Source organism: Puntigrus tetrazona, chromosome 25 (genome assembly GCF_018831695.1).
Source record: "Puntigrus tetrazona isolate hp1 chromosome 25, ASM1883169v1, whole genome shotgun sequence".
Classification (NCBI taxonomy): Eukaryota; Metazoa; Chordata; class Actinopteri; order Cypriniformes; family Cyprinidae; genus Puntigrus; species Puntigrus tetrazona.
In genome coordinates, this window is record NC_056723.1 from 14,573,814 (window position 1) to 14,592,581 (window position 18,768).

Consider the following 18,768-nt stretch of genomic DNA (forward strand, 5'->3'; position numbering starts at 1 on the left):
ATCGTATCATCCTCACATTTCTGGCTATGTGGGGTTTACGGTAAAAAAAAAAAAAAACTCATTATTTTCCACATACTGTGCATTATTGTTACTCCTCTAAGCCCCGCCTTCCTGAAACACAGGGATTTGTAAAAAGCTCATTGTTCTGATAAGCAAGGTGTTCTCTGATTGGCCAGCTGTCCTGTGTGTTATGATTGCCCGGATATCTCAAGTGTGTGACGGAAATGTTAGGCCCCTTACCGTAATGTGATGCCTTGTCCTGGCGTGATAACACAAAATTAATAAAACCCCTCATAAACGAGGCGTTTGTTGCATCCAGTGGGCACATAAGTACTGATTATAATGACTTAGTACTGTCTTTTTATGCATTGCTTTGCATCATAACACCATGTCTACATTCGTGATCAGAGAAACGACAAACAACGAGCATTACTCTATGCTGCTCAAAACTCACGTCTGAACAGTCAGTGGCAGATGCTTTGAATATGAAAGCAAGTACTTACAGGCTGCGAGTCAGAAGCACCAGACTGTTCTTGCAGAGTTGGAATTGCCACAATGTTCAGTATTCGTTCAATATTTGTGTTGAACTGTTCTGGACAGTGTTGTAAATACAGTTAACCACTGATTTCTAGTTATGTCTTCTTTTGGAATCACAAAGTAGTTTTACTTTCACAATGACTCAGCATTTCCAGAATACGGCACCGGCAGCAACACTTCAGGGAGAATAATAGCTCCGCCTTCTTTCTTTGCTCAAACATGGGCGGTGTTATAGAAATAAACCCACTCTGTGACATAAAAAAGTGGGGGCGTGTTTAAACGAGACGTTTTGGGGGCATAGCTTTTATAAAGAATATCTTTTTGATTTTGAGACTTCAGTCTTCGCAACTTGTAAAACTTGAAATCGCATCATACGAACCCTTTAATAGACAATGACGGGTGATTTTGACAAAGATTCATGAAATAAATATTTACTTAATATTTGCCAATTTATTAACATTTTTATTTCACATTGACTTTCACAGTGGCTTAGTATAGGCTAAATTTGAGGCCTTGTTATTGTACTGTTTTTGATAGGTAAAGTGATTTGGCAGACCTGTACGTCAACACCGCAGACCTATATATCCTTCAACTGAAGATGGTTTAAGGAAAATCGAACTTGATTTGAATCCAGGCCGTATCATGGACTGACTGCTTAGACTTTTAAACCCGCGTCGCTGCTGCAGTGTTGACACCCTTGACTTTGACTTCATCGCACTAATGAACTCCACAAACTCTCGGGCAGCAGCGCTATCATTAAGATTCACACAGTTTCTGCTCTGTGTGTTTATAGTGTAGAGTATTAGTGTAAAGTGCGAGGTTTCTGGGATCTCAGCCACTTCACAGCAGATGTCAGACGGATGTCTCCAGAGAGAGCAGGAGTTCAGTACTCAACAAGCGTCAGCTATCATCAATTAACTGCATTACTGTTTCATCTTAAACAGAGATATGTGAAAGTTTAGACTCTCTGTGATGTTCTGGACATCCAGAGCCTGCATTCAGCAAGTAAGTATATGTAAGTATATGGATTTGTGGATTTGGATTTGATCATCCATATAAAGTATTTGGGGCTCAGTTTTTTTTTTTTTTATAAATCAGAAACATACAGTTAGACCATTGTAATGGTGATTCACTAACAAGTGAAAATGGTTATTTTTAGTGAATCTGAAACAAACAGTCAGACTAGTGTAGTCCAGATTCAATATCAATTGACTCTTAAGGTTCTTTTTGGTGAATCATAAACAAAGTTGGGCCAGTGTAATCATCCTGATTCACTAACAAATGACTCACTATGAAATGTCTTTTAGTGAACCAGAAACAAATAGTGGGACTAGAGTAGTACTGATTTACTAGATACATAAACTGCAAAAAGTGCAGTCAAGATTCACTAACAAATGACTCTTGAAATGGTTCTTTTTTTGTGAATCAGAAATATGCAATTGGGTGCAATGTAGTACTGATTCACTTCAAAATTACTCTTATGAATATACAGCATGACCAGTGTATTACTGATTCAGTAACAAATAACTCTTAACCGTTGTTTTTAGTGAATCAGAACCAAACAACTGATTTTTAGAGAAACATACAGCATGAGAAGTGTAGTCCTGATTCACTAACAAATTACTTTTCTTTTTAGTGAATCAGATCCTTTATGACTTCACGTATAAAGGACTCTTGTGTGTCAATTAGTGAGTTCATTTGAAAATTGCAATATAAACAGTGTAGACTGAGTCATAAATGATTCTCGGTTCTTTAAACCAGTAATTTAAAAATAACCAAAACACTATATACAGTGCTGAATGACAATGTAGCAATCACGTTGAATCAGATTCAAAAGTCTGTTTCGATGCCCACCACTACAAGTCATAAACTGAAGTGGCTGGATTTCTAGGCGCAAAGGACACAGCACTTCTGTAGAAATGCCAGGTACCTCACTAAAACCCAGGGATACGCTGGGGTCTCTATCTCTCTGCCGTTAAAGGGCAGAAACAGATCTGTCGTATCAAGGGGTGAGTCACATCCACTGGAATCCATCTCAATATCCTCCCTCCGGTCTTTGCCTTTCCAAAGGCATTAAGGCCACCTGGTCTTCCCACACACCATTTGTCCTCCAATCACATCATTGTCCAATCACATAAGCAGCGCTAATCTAATGGAAAGCCCATCAGAGACTTCATGATTCAGATCTTATGTTCGTCAGCCATTTGATGAAATGTATACGTTTCCCACAAAAGTACTTTGAGAGATGATTATAAGAAGATCACGCTATATGTTCAGATCGCGCTATAAGTGGAGAATAAAGCACAGTCTCTGTTAAGGGTGTAATCAAGTGTGTTCCATTGTCTAGTCCTTAATAAGCAAAGAAAAATCACAATAAATTGTAATACAGAATCGCAATCGCAACCATTGTAGCCCGAGTCACATTTTAAGACATTCTTTGAGACATTCTAAAGGCGTTTAGTCAACATTTAAATGCCTCTCATCATGTTGCAATAGCAAAAGTTGTAGTAAGAACACAGACAAAGTAAATAGATTTGTCTCATCAAAGAAAGATGTTAAACAGAAAACAAGTCTCGCAGGTTGGAGTTCTTCAGCATAAAAGCAGGTCCGCAGCTCAATATAAGCAGGCGAGTGCACTCTGAATGGGTGCCAGCGGAGAAGTCTGTCTTTTCTTGTGTCGGCTAGATGTGCTCTCAGATAAGATACCTTATCTAATCAATGCCTTGTAAGGGTGGAAAAGACTCATGCCTGCTTCTACAGGATGAACTATCCTGCTTAAAAGCAAAGTGCTTAACCTCCGATCAATACCCATCATTCCCCTTCTCTTTCTCTATTTCTCAAACTCAATAACGACATTGATTTATGATCACGGTAATCATGATAAACGGCATTGCGAAAAGTCTTAACTATGCCTACGCGTTTGTCTTTTTTTTTTTTTAACAACGTCGCTTGATTCGATCTCTGCGCTTCAGAACAGGATTGAAATAAAAGCTGTGTTACAAAAAACTACTGAGATTTTCTTTTTTAGCAGGGCATTCTGCAGTCGCTAGCAAAATATTATTGTGAATGTGAGTATCTGGATGTTGGCTTAGCGACATGAACTCAATAAACTCAACTGGAATAAGTCATGCTCAAACCCTGACGTGACGCTAAACAAGTCTTAATGTCAAAGACTGTTTTTATAAATACAAGCGTTGTCGTGATCAAATCTAAGACCAAATCTGAGCTACACTATAAACGAGGACCACGACGAAGTGATTATTTGCTCTTTAATGCAGATGATGCCAATGTATTTTTCAAGTCGTTTTGTAAGAAATAATGATAACTTTACCTGCTGGATGGAAAGGGTTGCTAGGTTTATACAACAAAAGTGCAATTGCTGCTCAAAACTACCCCAAACTAACCACGCTTTTAGGGTGTTCAGCCAGTAAAAATCACGTTCTCAGGGCTAAAATATACGTTACTGGTGTCACTTCTACCTGCGTACATGAAAAACATGAGTTTGGTAAAACACAAACCAAAAATTTGTGTACCACTCAACATAAATCCTGGTCTTCGCCATCGGATACTGTTCGTAAGCAACAAATTACAAGAAATCGAGATGAATAAAAAAACACAAGGTGAAATACAATGCTTGCTTTCTTCACTCAGCTTGAATTTTAGTTGACCATGAGTACTTGAAAGTACTTGGATAGAATTCTTCTATTTGTTCTTATTCATTGTGATTTGTTAAAATGGTGCACTCTTGTGTTTTTTTCTGGGTGAACAGAGCTGCTAAAAGAGTCTGATGAACGCAGTTGTGTACAGAACACCAATTAAATTTAGGTTTGTTTGTTCATTAAATTTCAGTCCCAAATGAAAAGAAGGACATACGATGTTGGAACAATGACTTAATCTTAAATTCTAAACTAACTCTTTACGAGTGTTAGCTTAGCAACATGCTAATGGTAAAGTCTATTGCAATTCGTCACTAGGTTGAGGAGCAATTGCTACCTAATATGTAAATGTTTTAAATCGTTCACTAATGAGGCTCCATCCCAATTAAGATGCAGTCTTAGATACAACCATAAAGCTTACCATAATGTTTCTGAACTTAAGAATTGATCCATCATCTTCTTACGACTTCATCTAACCAGCTTCATTCTAAACAGCTGCAAGATATCATTATACCATCTGATATTCAACATATAAAGTGGGTTGTTCTTTTATATCTAATCTGAGGCTAATTATGAATCTCCTTGATTTAAAAAAAAAAATAATTAAGACATTATTAGCATCCTCTAACTCATAATTCGTAGCATACATCACAAGAGATGGACAACGAATCCCTGGACTTGTGGTGAACATTAGCAGTGAGTTTATTATAATAAAAGCTTTCTTGTTGGCAAATTTGCTTTTAATCATCTCGAAATGAGTTCAGCGCTTTAGCCTGTTTTCTTGCCCTCTCTGTAGACTTTTCTAAACACCTTCATTCAATAGTCTTCATTAAAAAAAAACGGATGGCACAGAAGGACGGGTTAAATGCTGTGTTTCTATTCAGGTCCGGGATCATAGTATCATTCCCGAGGGGCAACTTCCTCTATCCGGACCCACGTCAAGGGCAGTAATAGGTGAAACACTTACACTCAGTGCACTGGATGAATAATGCAGAAAAATCAAATGCTCTTTAGTGACTCACAGCCAGCGGTCAAGAGCAGGTGAGTGTGCTGTGTGTCAGAAAAACAGCACTCAAATTTTGTTGTTTTTAATATGGTACTCCCAAAAGATAAATACAGATCTAACACTTTCCTGTTTAAAATGAAATCTAATTTCTTAGAATGCACATTCAAATTTGATTATAATAGCTTGATTGAGTTATGTACATATTTAGTTTTTTGATTAAAAAAGTGTAGCTTAAATGTCAAAATACCTCACATAAATGCTAATTATTATTTATTTTTATTATATCTAATTTTCATTAAAAAGCAAAAATAATATTTATATAGAGTACTGTTCGAAAGTTAAGGTCAGTGATTTTTTGCAACACTTCTGTAATCATTTGCCCCATGACTGCATTACTAGATCAAAAAAATTCAAAAATAATAATGGAAAATGTTGTTATATTTCAATGTTTAATTTTGATTCTTCAGAAATATTTGCTGCACAATTGTGCTGCTTAATCGTTTTTGGAAACCACGATTTTTTCAAACATTTATTTATTTTAGTGCTGTCAAGCGATGAATCGTGTCCAAAATAAAAGTTTTGTTTACATAATATGTACTGTGTATATTTATTATATATTAATACAAATACATGCGTTTATTTAAGAAAAATACGCTGTTTATATAATACATATATTTATATATAATGATATAAATATATGAACGCATATACATGTAAAAAATGTATGTGTTTTTATATATACGAAATAAATAAAACAGTACGCATACTTTCATTTTGGATGAAATTAATTCGCTGACAGCTATTTTTTCAAGATTTGTTTAAAAGAAATACTCTTTATGCCTGTAAATATCACTTTTAATCAGATTAACACATCTTTGCTCCTCACAAATCCTATTGACTCCAAACTTTTGAATACTTTTGTACATTTATGAGCTTCATATATGAGAATACGGGACATTTATATTATCCGTATAATCACAGACCCACAAAATAAGGTGGAATTATACAAAATTGTCAAATTACACACAGCCACAATCTGGCACCCCAGATGTCTATGATCCTGTACTTTTACAAATGGAAATGGAATACCTAAATATAAAGGCTTAAATCATCCAGGCAGTGCATTATCCGCTGGAGTACAAATCGAAAAAGGTGCCTCGGTGGTTACTATCTATACACTCAGGTTCACGAAATGAGGTCGGATTAGTTTATGCATTATTAAATACACTCAAGATAAAGGCCAGGCTATGGATCGCTTTACAGCCACACATATGGAAACAAACCCACTGCTAATTCCAGCAGATCCATTCCAGGCCATTATTAATGGAGAATTAGTGCAGAGAGTTGAATTAAAAAGCTTTGCTGGCTGAAGCAGGCTTTTTATGGAAAGACTAGAAATACAATATGCTAATCGACCGTTCGTACGCAGCTTATTTGAAGCGGAAAAGGTGTTTCTATCTTTAAAGCGGAGCTGCTCTTTCTTCGATGTGATATTTAAATCACAGCAGTCGCGCGGCTGTAAATGATGCGGGCGCTTTGAGCCGAGCGGAGAAAGGCGATCATTAAATGCCCGATCAGATAAAGGCCAGCAATTTCCTCCAATTACCAACCCAATCAACACCATCAGGGGTAAAATAACTGCATCAATAGACATGAGTGTGGGCGGTTTGTTTACAAAGGCCCTTGATTGGACAATACAACAGGAAGTGATACGCACAAACATACGCAGCACGCGCTTTTCTGTATTAATGATCTCAATCGGAGCGATACGATTTCCCACAGCGCGATAAATTGGCTCAAAGCATCCTTAGATGTGTATACTGCATGTACTTACTGCACAGACTTGGACACCTGAGACCTGAACTTGGTAAACTCTCCTGGCGCGGTCCATTCAGATCCCAGCTGAAACACAGAACAAACCAAAGGATTCAGTGATCGTTACTGGTGCAACGCGATCGGTGTGCAGTTTGGCTTACATAAATCAAAGATGTAGATTTAAAAGAACAGTGTGTTCACAGATATGGACGAATTTAACCAAATGGATTCGCCGCTGGATGCTCTGCAGTGGATGGGTGCCGTCAGAATGAGAGTCTAAACGGTGGCTAGAAAAAGCACAATAGCACACACATTACTTGGATGGGAGACCTCCTGGGAAAACTAGATTTCTGTTGGTAGAGGTGGCCTCTAGGGGGTGCTCGCCCTGATTTATGTGTGGGTCCTAATGCCATGGTATAGTAATAATAAGGGGAACACTATACTGTCTTTCATATCAGGTCCTGATTCTGTGGTCATTAAAAGTCTCATGACACTCATTGTAAACTGTAGAGGTGTCCATATGGCCGTGTTTCCTCCACTGGTCCTTGTCAATCTTGGCCTCCCAGTAATCCCCATTCGCTTGATTGGCTCTATCTCTCTCCTCTTCGCCCATGTGTGGTGGGTGTTGTCCCATGGCTGCCGTCACATCGTCCAATCAGAAGCTTCACGCTGGTGGTGGTTGAGGAGAGCCCCGCCCTTATTGTAAAGAGCTTCGGGTGTGCGGCAATAGACAGTAAAGCATTTATAAGTGCCTCATTTATTCATTCATCATTAAAGCATTTTAAATTTAAACCATTGCTTCCAGCTAAAACACGAGTCCTCGAATTCATATTGATTTGTGAAAAAAGATCAGGAGGGAAATGCACAGATGCAGTACTGAACAAATATGTGGGTGGATTTCGATGAGAGAGACAGCAGGGGATGAACTTTTTCACCGGAGGGGAGAGTTATTATGGATTACGGACTTTGGCTAGAAGTGATGGTTTGAAGTTAAAAGGTCTAGATGGATTTGTTTCTTACAGACACACAGCTTTTGATTAAACAAGATGTTAATTGATAAGACATGTGGATTGCATGTGATGTTTTAATCAGCGGTTTGGACTCTAGCGGCACCCATTCGCTGCCACTGGTGAGCAAGTCATCAAATGATAATCTCATTGCCATCTTGGATTTTGAGCCAATTAAAATCGTTTGGTAACTGTCCCTTTCATATAATTCGTAATAGTAACTGATAATAATTGTTTTAGTATTGTTATTAGTTTTTTCCTCATTATCTGACTATATAGTTCCGCTTCTGAACAACAAATAGTTGTATCAATGTGGATTGTAAATATATATGCATACACACACACACACACACACAATCCAAAACATCTCTTTCTTGACCCGCAGGGCAAGTACAGTGATTTCCCCACCAAGCCTCGGTAAATAATGCGTGCTTTTGAAGCAGTGATCCAGAACGAAATCTCCAACGCTCGTCCCAGCATGCCTCTCTTTAATTGTCATGTGCGGCATCTCTCTCGCTCTCAATGCTTCTCTTCACATCACACATCGATGTAATGAATCATAATGCCTCCTGGATCATCCACAATCCCCGCTGCCCTCAAAGGATCCTTTCATTCATCACACACACACACTGACCAACAAAGTCCAGCAGAGCTCCAGATTCCTCACACTTGCCCCTCTTTTCGCTAAAAGGAGCGTGTTTACCGTCAAACACACCTTGCGTGGCTGTCAGCATCAACACGCGTGTGACTCGGCCAATGCTAATCACCTCCGCTGCCAAACACAACTCGCCTCTCGCAGGGATTAGAGCACATAGATGTGTGTGTGTGTGTGTGTATTTGTGCATCTGCCTCCAGAGGCCAAAGCTACAGTATATTTCCACTTGAAGGAAAATGTGAGCGTAAGAGAAAACATTGGGTGGAACTTCTTGCTAGCGCACTTGTTAGAGTCAATCCAAGTTCAATAGAAATGAGAGTTTTCATTGTGAAGAAGACACTTTAGAGTATTTTTAAAAGAACATGGTATAACGGGAATAAAAATTGCTTTTCACTGCAGCCAAAGTGCATGAGGGAAAAAAAAAAAAAATTAATATATATATATATATATATATATATATATATATATATATATATATATATATATATATATATATATATACATAATAATCATTATACTTAAAATTATACTTCCTTAAAGTGCAACGAAAAAGGACTTGGAAAAGGTTTGCTTTGACATTATGACAACATGCTCTTTTTTTAAAAGAATCTATTCAATAAAATGAATGTTTTACAAATGAAAATATGCATCAGAGTAGACATAAGAACATTAAAAATGAGATGGACACGCACGATTATTCCACTCTGGTACCGTTTCCCTCCAAAACAGCGGGAGAGATACCCATAATGCTTTACAGCTAGAAGATTTCTATTTACACAGATGACTCATTTTTCTGCATGAGCTCCACAGAACATCCACCCGCTAAAGGGAAAAAAGTGAATGGTGCGTATGGAAAATTTTGGCTACAGGGCATTTTTGTGTAGCTTATAATCGGGTATTCAGGGTGTTTTTATGTGTTTGCTTGCTGGTCTGAGTCAAAATGAGTCCACTCATAGCCTCCAGATATAGATGGAGTGCATGTCTATGGGATTTCGTTTGCTTGTTTGATTGACCATTGGGTGAAACTCTTACTCTACGTCCAAACATATCACATCAAGCGAAAAATCTATGACAAGACGAGGAACTTCTTGCAAAATGTTCATAAAGATGAATATTTTTACACCGCGCCCTAACTAGACATGACGTGATACAACTCTGGTGACAACCAATCATAAACCATAACCAAATCACAATATGTGATACAATAGTTCCAAACATCAAATCAACTGTTGCTTTGTCAGAGTAAGCGTGTTTTTTACACTATCGTTGATAAATTTTAACCAAAGCATGTTATTGTAATGCATTACTTTTTAAAAGTAACTTTAAAACGCAATTTGTCCGTCACAAAAGTCAGCTGTTGCTTTTTGTGCTTTGCCATCATGGCAAATCTTCCGCTTTGCTAAGACGTTTCCTAACAATACACACAGTAATTGTGATTAAAACTAATTATTAGAGTTTAAAGTGTCAGTGTTACAACAGATTACCTTTAAAGCCACAACAGAATTGTTGCACATCTCCGAGCAACAAAGCAGCGTTTCGTTTCTGAATGAATCCGTGTTTTGAACGAATCGTGTGAACCAATGATTCCAAGTCCCATTCATTAAGAGAGCCGTTTAGTTCATTCCTGAATTAATAAGGCATTTGAACGAATCAAATGAAGACATTTGCAGCCACCTGCTGCAAACCTTTCTTTTGTGGAACATAAAAGAAGATATTTTCGAAAACTGTTGGTAACAAAGCTCTTTTAGTTAACAATGACTTTCTATGAACAAAAAAAAAAAATACTGAGACGTTTCTCACAAATTTTACGTTTAATCAAATTAAGTATTTCTTTCTAAAGCTACAAGCTACTCTCTCATTTAACACAAAAACAGCTTCAACTAATCCTTGTGGGTATTTTCAGTCTAATTTATTTCGCGATTAATCCGATTAATTAATCGACACATCATGTTATTAATTAGATTAAACATTTTTAATTGACTGAAAGCCCTACTAATTATTCAAACGCCAGTCTCTTTCCCACGCATAGCTTTTGTTCACTTTCGGAAGTCTCGGAATGTAATGATAGTGGAGCTGTTGTTCTTATTTTCGGAGACTGACAGCCCCTTCGCGTCTTTTTCAACGCAACATATCATTTCGGAGGCCGTACATTTTTTTTGCACTGTGCGAGAAAAGAAAGCCATACAGGATTGAAACAACAAGCGCAAACGATGGCGAAATTCCATTTTTTTGAGCGAACTATCCCTTGAACTGCTCTGTAACACAATTTGTCCGGACAATGGAAGTGCAGCGGATAACCTGGCAGCTGTATTTTTCATCTTTCAGAGGCGTCGGAGGTATTTCTGTTGCCGTTACCCCACCGCTCCCCTCTCCTTTATGCTCTCCTCTCTATTTTCGAGCCGTGTGAACTTTCACCAAACAAAGAATCACACTGAAGAAACTCATTTCGTCTATCTGCGACCCTGGAGTCTTGAATAAATGGAAAGGGGGCAAAGAGAGAAAATACGAGAGCAATAGAGTCGCACCTCTATTATACCGAAGCGAGATATTGCTCTTTCTTCTTCGTGTCCGTCTTCCGTCTCAGCTCTTCTGTCCTCACTTTATTCTCTATTTGTCAAGCCGTCGCCTCAAAATTGAAACGAATCTTCGCTAAATGAATCTTCAGATGAATCTCGAAACATTTGAGCGTCTATATTCACGCGTCTTGGACGGTTTTCGCTCATCTAGAGGCGACTGGAAAAGGTCCGTCTCTTCCGTGAGGGAGTCGCTCAGAATTCCGGACAGGCTGCGATTCTTTTCTTAGACAAAGAGACGCCTCCGAGCCTCGGCGTTTCAATCGATCACACGTCTCTGTGACAGGGTATCGAGTCCTCGGCTGGCGAGCGCGAGCCAGACGCAATCGATCCGCCGGCAAACCGCACATTCCCTGTACGCTTTCACGGGATTCTGGCTGAGGCGCTAATTGTGTTTTACAAAGCCAGTGCTCCCTCGCATCATACAAATCTACACTTCTAAGTACTGAGGCCTCGGGGGAATAAATCTAAATGAAATCCAGCATGCGGTAACAGCAAGGTCCTCGGTTTGAGGAAGTAGCCGACGCTGCCCACAGTGACTCTCGAATCTGTTATTCGGTGACTAATGGAAATAGTGCTGACTGATATTTATTCTTTAAAACTTATAAATATATTCAATACAGGTTCAAGGGCAAGAAATATAAACTATATAACATACATAATATATTAAAGTATTTTACTGAAGTATTTTATATTCATAAGCAACTAATACTCATTGACGTTATATAAATATTTAATTGCTTATTTTTTATGTATATATGTATGTATTTCTGTGTATACGCAAAATAAGTAATAAATATCATCAATTAGTATTATGTATAAAGTTTACAGTAAAATTTTTTAGGATAAGATTTTTAATGTTTTAAAGGGATACTCAATATCAATGCTGTATTTATGTTAACAAAAATACAGAAAAAACAGCAATACTGTAAAATCCAACTGCATTGTGAGTACTGTATACCGTCTCTACTGTATCTTTTCTGTAAACTTTAAATGGGATTTTATTACTGTGATGCAGCACTGAATTGTCAGCATCGCCTTACGATATGATACCTCAGAAATCATTTTAATATGCTGATTGATCATGAGTGTTAAAACTGTTAAAACTTCATATAGTTTTTTGGAACAAGATTTTTTTTTTTCTTTTATGCTTTAATGAACATAAAGTTAAAAAGAGCAGCATGTGTTCAAAATAGAAGACTTTTTATTCATTCAGTATTGATTTTCTTCGTTTCGCTGTATTCATTTTCAATAACTAATAAAATGATAATATTCAATCACTTACCTTCCCCACGTAGGCCAGCAGACGGGCGTTGAGAGGACTTTCATCTGAACTCAGCCAGAACTCTGAGTTATCATCGGAAGAAACCGCAAACTGAAAATCACCTGCAGAGAGAATATACTTTCTCATTCTTTGATAACATGTACGTGTATGATCGTGAGGATATCTTATTCATATAAACGAGCATTTACCATCTTTGTATGGTAGAATGTATCCAAATATTCTCAGGCCATAGTTCTTCCATTTTGGAGCCACGGCCAACTTTTTCAAAACAGTTCTCGTCTGGAGAAATAAAATACATGATTATGAAATTAATAACATTTTTTAAACATCTCTGGACTAAAACTGGAAAAAAATTTTATTCGTAACTAATATTTTGTGTTCTTTTAGCATCGTTTGACAAAGCTTGGTTGGGAGTGAAACAAAATATTCAGTTTGTAAATTATATTTACTTTGTTTTCTTCACACATCAGATCTAATATTTTATCACGAGCTCTTTGCTGACACTGTCGCCACCTTATTAAACATGTTCATTAACATTAAAAAGTGCAGAACAAAAACAGCATGACTTCCCACGCACAAAATGTATTTAATAAGTTAAATTGCATTAAAAATATATTTTATGTATATTCCACTGTACGTGGAATATTTACACTTTCACTTTCATTTTATAATAAAAAAGCACCTAGGAATAATGAAGACATAATACGTTTTCGGGTCACTTTAAATGTGATAAAATTGTCATAAAAGTTTTATATTTGTCATAAAAATCAATCACTGAGACATAATGGGCCTCATTTTATTTTTTAATAAAACACCTCTGTGATTTCTGAAGCCGTTCCCGCTCTGCCGGTCCAGTCTCACGCTCCCATAAATGCTAAACGGACACACATAACAATGTGTGCGAGAGCAGAATCTCAGATCTCTGTCGTCTGTTTACAACAATCACAGAGACAGACAGAGAGATAAAGAAGCGGAGGAACGGAGAGAATGATTTCCGGAACAGAGTAAGCATTTTCACAGTATTGCGGCTGTACGTGCTTTTAATTTGGGGTGAGTTCTGTCAGACGTCTTGATCTGTGATTTATAATAACGGGCCTGCCAAAAAAGAACCGAAAAATGAAATATATAAATAAATAAATGACAAAGTGAAGGTGAGAAGGTGGGAGGACTGTGTAGGTGGTCTGAGCTAAACGGAATTCACAAAGAAAGATCAGGAGAAGTCAACTATAATGCAACCCATTACAACCTGTAGGGGCTTTCGATTCGATTCAACCACCCACGTGAGGAGAGAAGGCAGACACGCCTTCCAAAACCCTGTAATAAGCAACAAAAACTGCAGTTCGCCATAAATCAAAGAATACTTTACTGAAGAATGGCTTAAACAGAACAGAACAACAGATTTGTGCCATAGAAGTGTCATTACAAAATAAAAGTGATGAAAAATAAATAAATAACATATTTAATAATAATAATAATAATAATAATAATAATAATCCTTATTATTATTATTATTATTATTATATTATTATTATTATTATAGATTTCATGGAAAAAATTAATAGTAATAATAATAATAATCATCATGATCATCCTAATCATAATCATATGTGTGGTGATAAATAAACAAATAAACAGACAAATAAATAAATGCTGTTTTTATTTTGTGGTGATTCCAAAATAAACGTAATTTAAACAACAACAATTATTCAAAACTGTTCAAAATTCAAAATGAATTCAAAATGTCCAAATAATTCACGACCCGTTATTAAAACTATTACATATTATCTCATACATTAGCAAACAATCAGCTTTTTTGCTTGTGCTTATTTGACAGCCAACAGACTTTCATGAGGTTTCAGACCATTCCAATTCCATGAAACCAAACCTAAAAACCCTGAAGTTCTTCTTCCTCGGTGGAGAAATGGATTTTCCGACTGAGCGTAACACACTGACACGTTCCTCTAAAGAGCACATTCCTCCCAACGATCACATAGCCGCTTGTTTGCTCTGCTTTCCGCTAATATTTACTTTCCACCGTTTCAGTTCCGCTTCACTGGGCTCCCCATGCAAATTTACGCCCGCCGTAGTGAAAGACGTGGGCTTGTGTTTTAAAAGGCCTATCTAACCAAACACAGCGCTGTCACATTACTCTAAAACTCAATTATGTTTTTTCTCATATCAGCGCGACGGCTGCCATCAAACCCCAAACAACACGCTCGAAAATCCCTGCTAAAGTTTACCGTCCCGAGAACTCTATGCATTCAATATTTCTCTTTCCATTGAGCTCAACTCCATCAAAACAGTATCCTCCATCTCATAAATCATACGAGCTAAACAGATTATAAATAACCAATGCGTTCACATTAATATTTAACTCGCTCATCTAAAAACAAATTGTCCTCTTTAAAGCTTCCTGCAGTAAAAACCGGCCACGGGGCCGATCAAAAAGAGTACAAACCATTTCAAGATTTGAATTAAAGATTCATTTGTAATATCTCTTTGCACTGCAGATCAGTAAAAAAGCAGCAATTTTGCAATTAATTGTCTCAGAAAACCTAATAATGCGCAATTCTCAGTATATAAGCAGGGTATCGTCTTTCACTTCTTTTCCCTACAAACTCCTGATGCTTACGTGAGCAGAGCACACGCGTCTCGAGAGAGTTATAGCCGCTCCAGGACAATAGACAAACCTATTTAATCTCTACATCACCCGAAAATACGTGAAGGTGAAATCTGGTCTGTGGGAGTTTGGAAAGACACAGAGAAGCACAGACACGCACACACTCTCAAGAAAATAACAAACCGACCCAGGGTCAGATACCTTCACGTAAACCTAGACGTTTAGGATTTTTTCCATTAAAGCACGAGATGTTCCTCGGATCATTTCTGGAGAACGTGAGGTCTTGTTCACGTCAGCTTGAGCAAACCAAATACTATCGCGTTGTCCAATTATTCCATCTTATTGTCGTGCTAGAAATATGATACGCCACGATTTTGGAGCAGGAGGTGATACTCACATGAGGGTAGAGAGGAAAATGCAGGTTCTTCCTGAGCTGGGCGACCGAGGAGCCACACCAGTCCTCAAAGACGTGGAGATTCGCTTGACCTTTGAACTGTGAAGAAGAAACCGAAGATTAGTTTCTGACGCTAATTTCTGAATGAGTGAATACAACTTTGAATTTAGTGTTTTGCCACAATTGGTAAATCGAGGAATTGTGGTTTTAAATAAAAATATTACTAAATGTTCAAAGGAACTAAAAACGCTAACAAAAAAAAGTTACCAGAAAAGAAAGATGGCAGTCAAAAAAAAAGATGTCAGTGAATTGGAAAAAATATGGTTCTAAGACATCAGTTGAATTACTTTTAACTTGAGCGCCATGTTTTTATAATGCTGTTTCTAGCTGTTTCTATCTCTAGATAGACAGACAGACAGACAGATAGATAGATAGATAGATAGATAGATAGATAGATAGATAGATAGATAGATAGATAGATAGATAGATAGAGAATTCATGTTGTAATCTAAAGCTTGTAGTTTGGAAAGTTAAAGTTTCAAAGTAGCTTCCCAAACAAGACTCATGCTGAGACCAGCATCCAAGACCCAACATGCTGGTCACCAGCTGTGCTCATCTCTTCAGCGGGGAGCCAGTGAGATCCTGGATGAAAATACAATATCCACAGTCTTTAAAAAAACACCAGCTTCTGTAGCATTATGAGATTTACAGCAGAAGCACACCAGGGATTGAGTCACCAAACCTCAGAAGATCCGTCACAGCACCTAATCCTGTCCTGACCTCGGCTGGACCGACCCGCCACAATCTGATCCACGAGGGGCTGAGCATTAATAAAACACGACGGCAGTTTAGATGACTCGTGTTCTGGCGCATTGCTCCACGCAGCGTCCACAGGCTCTCCAAAAACCACAACATCAAAGGTGCTACAGCCTGCAGCGGAAAGCAGGACAACCAGAACATTTTCCAGCAAAGTTGAAAAATCTAATCGTTTCAGAACGCGCTCACGGCGCTCGCTTCTGATGGGCCGCGTCACAAACCATTAGCATCAGTTAGCACGCTAAAGCACGGATGACCACGCGCAATACAGAGAACGCCAGCTCTCACTGATGTCAGTTAAAGCTCTTTAAGCCCGACAAATAGAACCGACATATTCACATTAGACAGCCAGCTACACTTTCAACCCAGTATATTTCATTCCCGGTATTTGGTGTCTGTCAGAAGACATTAGACTGGAGCAGACAGAAGAGAACTGGGAGTTATTGTTTATTCCTTGCTGTTGGCGCGAAATTGATTCCTTTCTCTCCCTCTGCGAATTCTCTAAACGCGATCAATACGAGAAGATCAGAAGCACAATTCTGTTACACAGCACATTTGCACACACCGCAGAGACTAAAGGAATATAAAGGCACCTTGCGGTTGAAGTACTGGGGATTCATTCGCTTTTACGAAGCGGAGAAACTTTGGTTGCATCAGTTTGCAATGAATCTTTGATGAACAAATGTTCCTGACCATCACAGCTGAGGTGAACTCGGCCAGCCCATCAGTTCTGTACTTTATCTAATAGTCGTTTCAGGAACTGACCTCGGGTTCAGGTTGGCGTCTTGCTGAGAAAGCGTGAAGTGGTTGATGATGCAATTTCAAGGTCTTTTCTACAGGAGTCATTTCATCCAAAAAACATTTTTTTTAATATACATATATATATATACATACACAGGTATTTGTAGATATATGCCAACATTTAAAATCTAAACAAAGTTGCAAAAGTGGATCTTTGGTATTCAAGTTTGTGACGATAGAAGGTTCCAATTTATATTTTGTCCCTACCTGTGTACTTGCATAGTAACTAGATGTGTACGTATTATGTAACCACAGAGTAAGTACACATTGTATCTACAGCTCTAATACTAATGTTACTACACACATGTAACAACCCACTGAATGGTATGTGTAAGAACAAATGTGCAACAGGACATTTCCATTTTTCCACATTTTGTAATAACAGTATGTATAATTGTCTCTCTCTACCACTTCTCATCCTGTCAACTATGATCTGTCCTATCAAAATTAAAAAGGCAAAAGGCCCCCCAAAAAATTTTACTGACGATAAACAGTGTTGGAGGTTTCATGGCTAAATTTGACCAGCCTGGTGGCCTATCGTCATCGATGTCATATTCCACCAATAAGAGCAACACCAAAACTGTCCGTCGGGAGCTTCACAAGGGCAATATACATGGCCGGGATGCTACAGCCAAACCTTTGGTCACTCGTGCCAATGCCAAACATTTCAAGCAAACGTTTTAATGGTGTCAGTGGTGAAAAAATTGGGCTGTGGACAATGTGAAACATGTATTGTTCTCTGATTAGTCCACCTTCACTGTCTTTCACAAATCCAAAAGAGTTATGGTGTGGAGAAGCTCCAAAGAAGATATTCCATAGACCCAATACATGTGCTAGATGGGCCCATCACTGCCAAGGACTACCGAACCATTCTGGCGGACCATGTACACCCGAAGGTTCAAACATTGTATCCTGAAGGCGATGCCGTGTATCAGAAAGATAATGCCTCAGACACACAGATGACAAAGTGGTTTGATGAACATGAAAGTGAAGTAAAACATCTCTTATGGCCAGCACAGTCACCAGATCTAAATAATATTGAGCCACTTTGGGGTGTTTTGGAGGAGCCAGTCAGGAAACGCTTTCCTCCACCAGCTTCACGTAGTCACCTGGCTCAAAATCCCTCAATGAAGGACTTGTATCTGTCATTCCCAAGACCAACTGATGCTGTATCGGCCGCAAAAGGAGGCCCTACACCATACTAATGAATTATTGTGGTTTAAAACCAGGCGTTTTAGCTTCATTGTCCAATCCCTGTATATATAAAGCAGAAACTCATTTTTTGCATTTACACTCATTTTTATCACCATTAACAAAAGGTTAGCTCAAACAGAAAAGAACATTGTGTCGTCATGTACTAACCCTCATATTGTTCCAGACCTGTAAAACTTTCTTTTATATCTGTATGAATATATTATGAGAAAGAACAATGTCCAAACACAGAGACGTTTTTGAACATATCTTCTTTTGTGTTCCAGCAGAAAAGTGGCATAAATGGGTTTATAATGTTCAGGAAAACCATGAAATGATTAAAAAGTGAATTATATGGCGGGTTTGAAAAGCAATGACCGCACAGTGATCTTATTCATTCCTATCTGTAACA

At 38.0% G+C, this 18,768-nt stretch overlaps 1 protein-coding gene across 3 annotated transcripts in view; it reads right to left on the reverse strand.

Moving 5' to 3' along the window:
* The window catches only part of b4galnt4a (beta-1,4-N-acetyl-galactosaminyl transferase 4a), a 111,013-nt gene that overhangs the window by 27,465 nt on the left and 64,780 nt on the right, over positions 1-18,768 (reverse strand). For all 3 annotated transcript variants that reach the window (XM_043228560.1, XM_043228559.1, XM_043228561.1), the window contains exons 4-7: positions 15,552-15,647; positions 12,723-12,813; positions 12,535-12,635; positions 7,034-7,101 (exon numbers count right to left, since the gene is read on the reverse strand). In XM_043228560.1, coding sequence (XP_043084495.1) covers positions 7,034-7,101; positions 12,535-12,635; positions 12,723-12,813; positions 15,552-15,647 — 356 coding nt within the window. The remainder of the gene's footprint in view (positions 1-7,033; positions 7,102-12,534; positions 12,636-12,722; positions 12,814-15,551; positions 15,648-18,768) is intronic.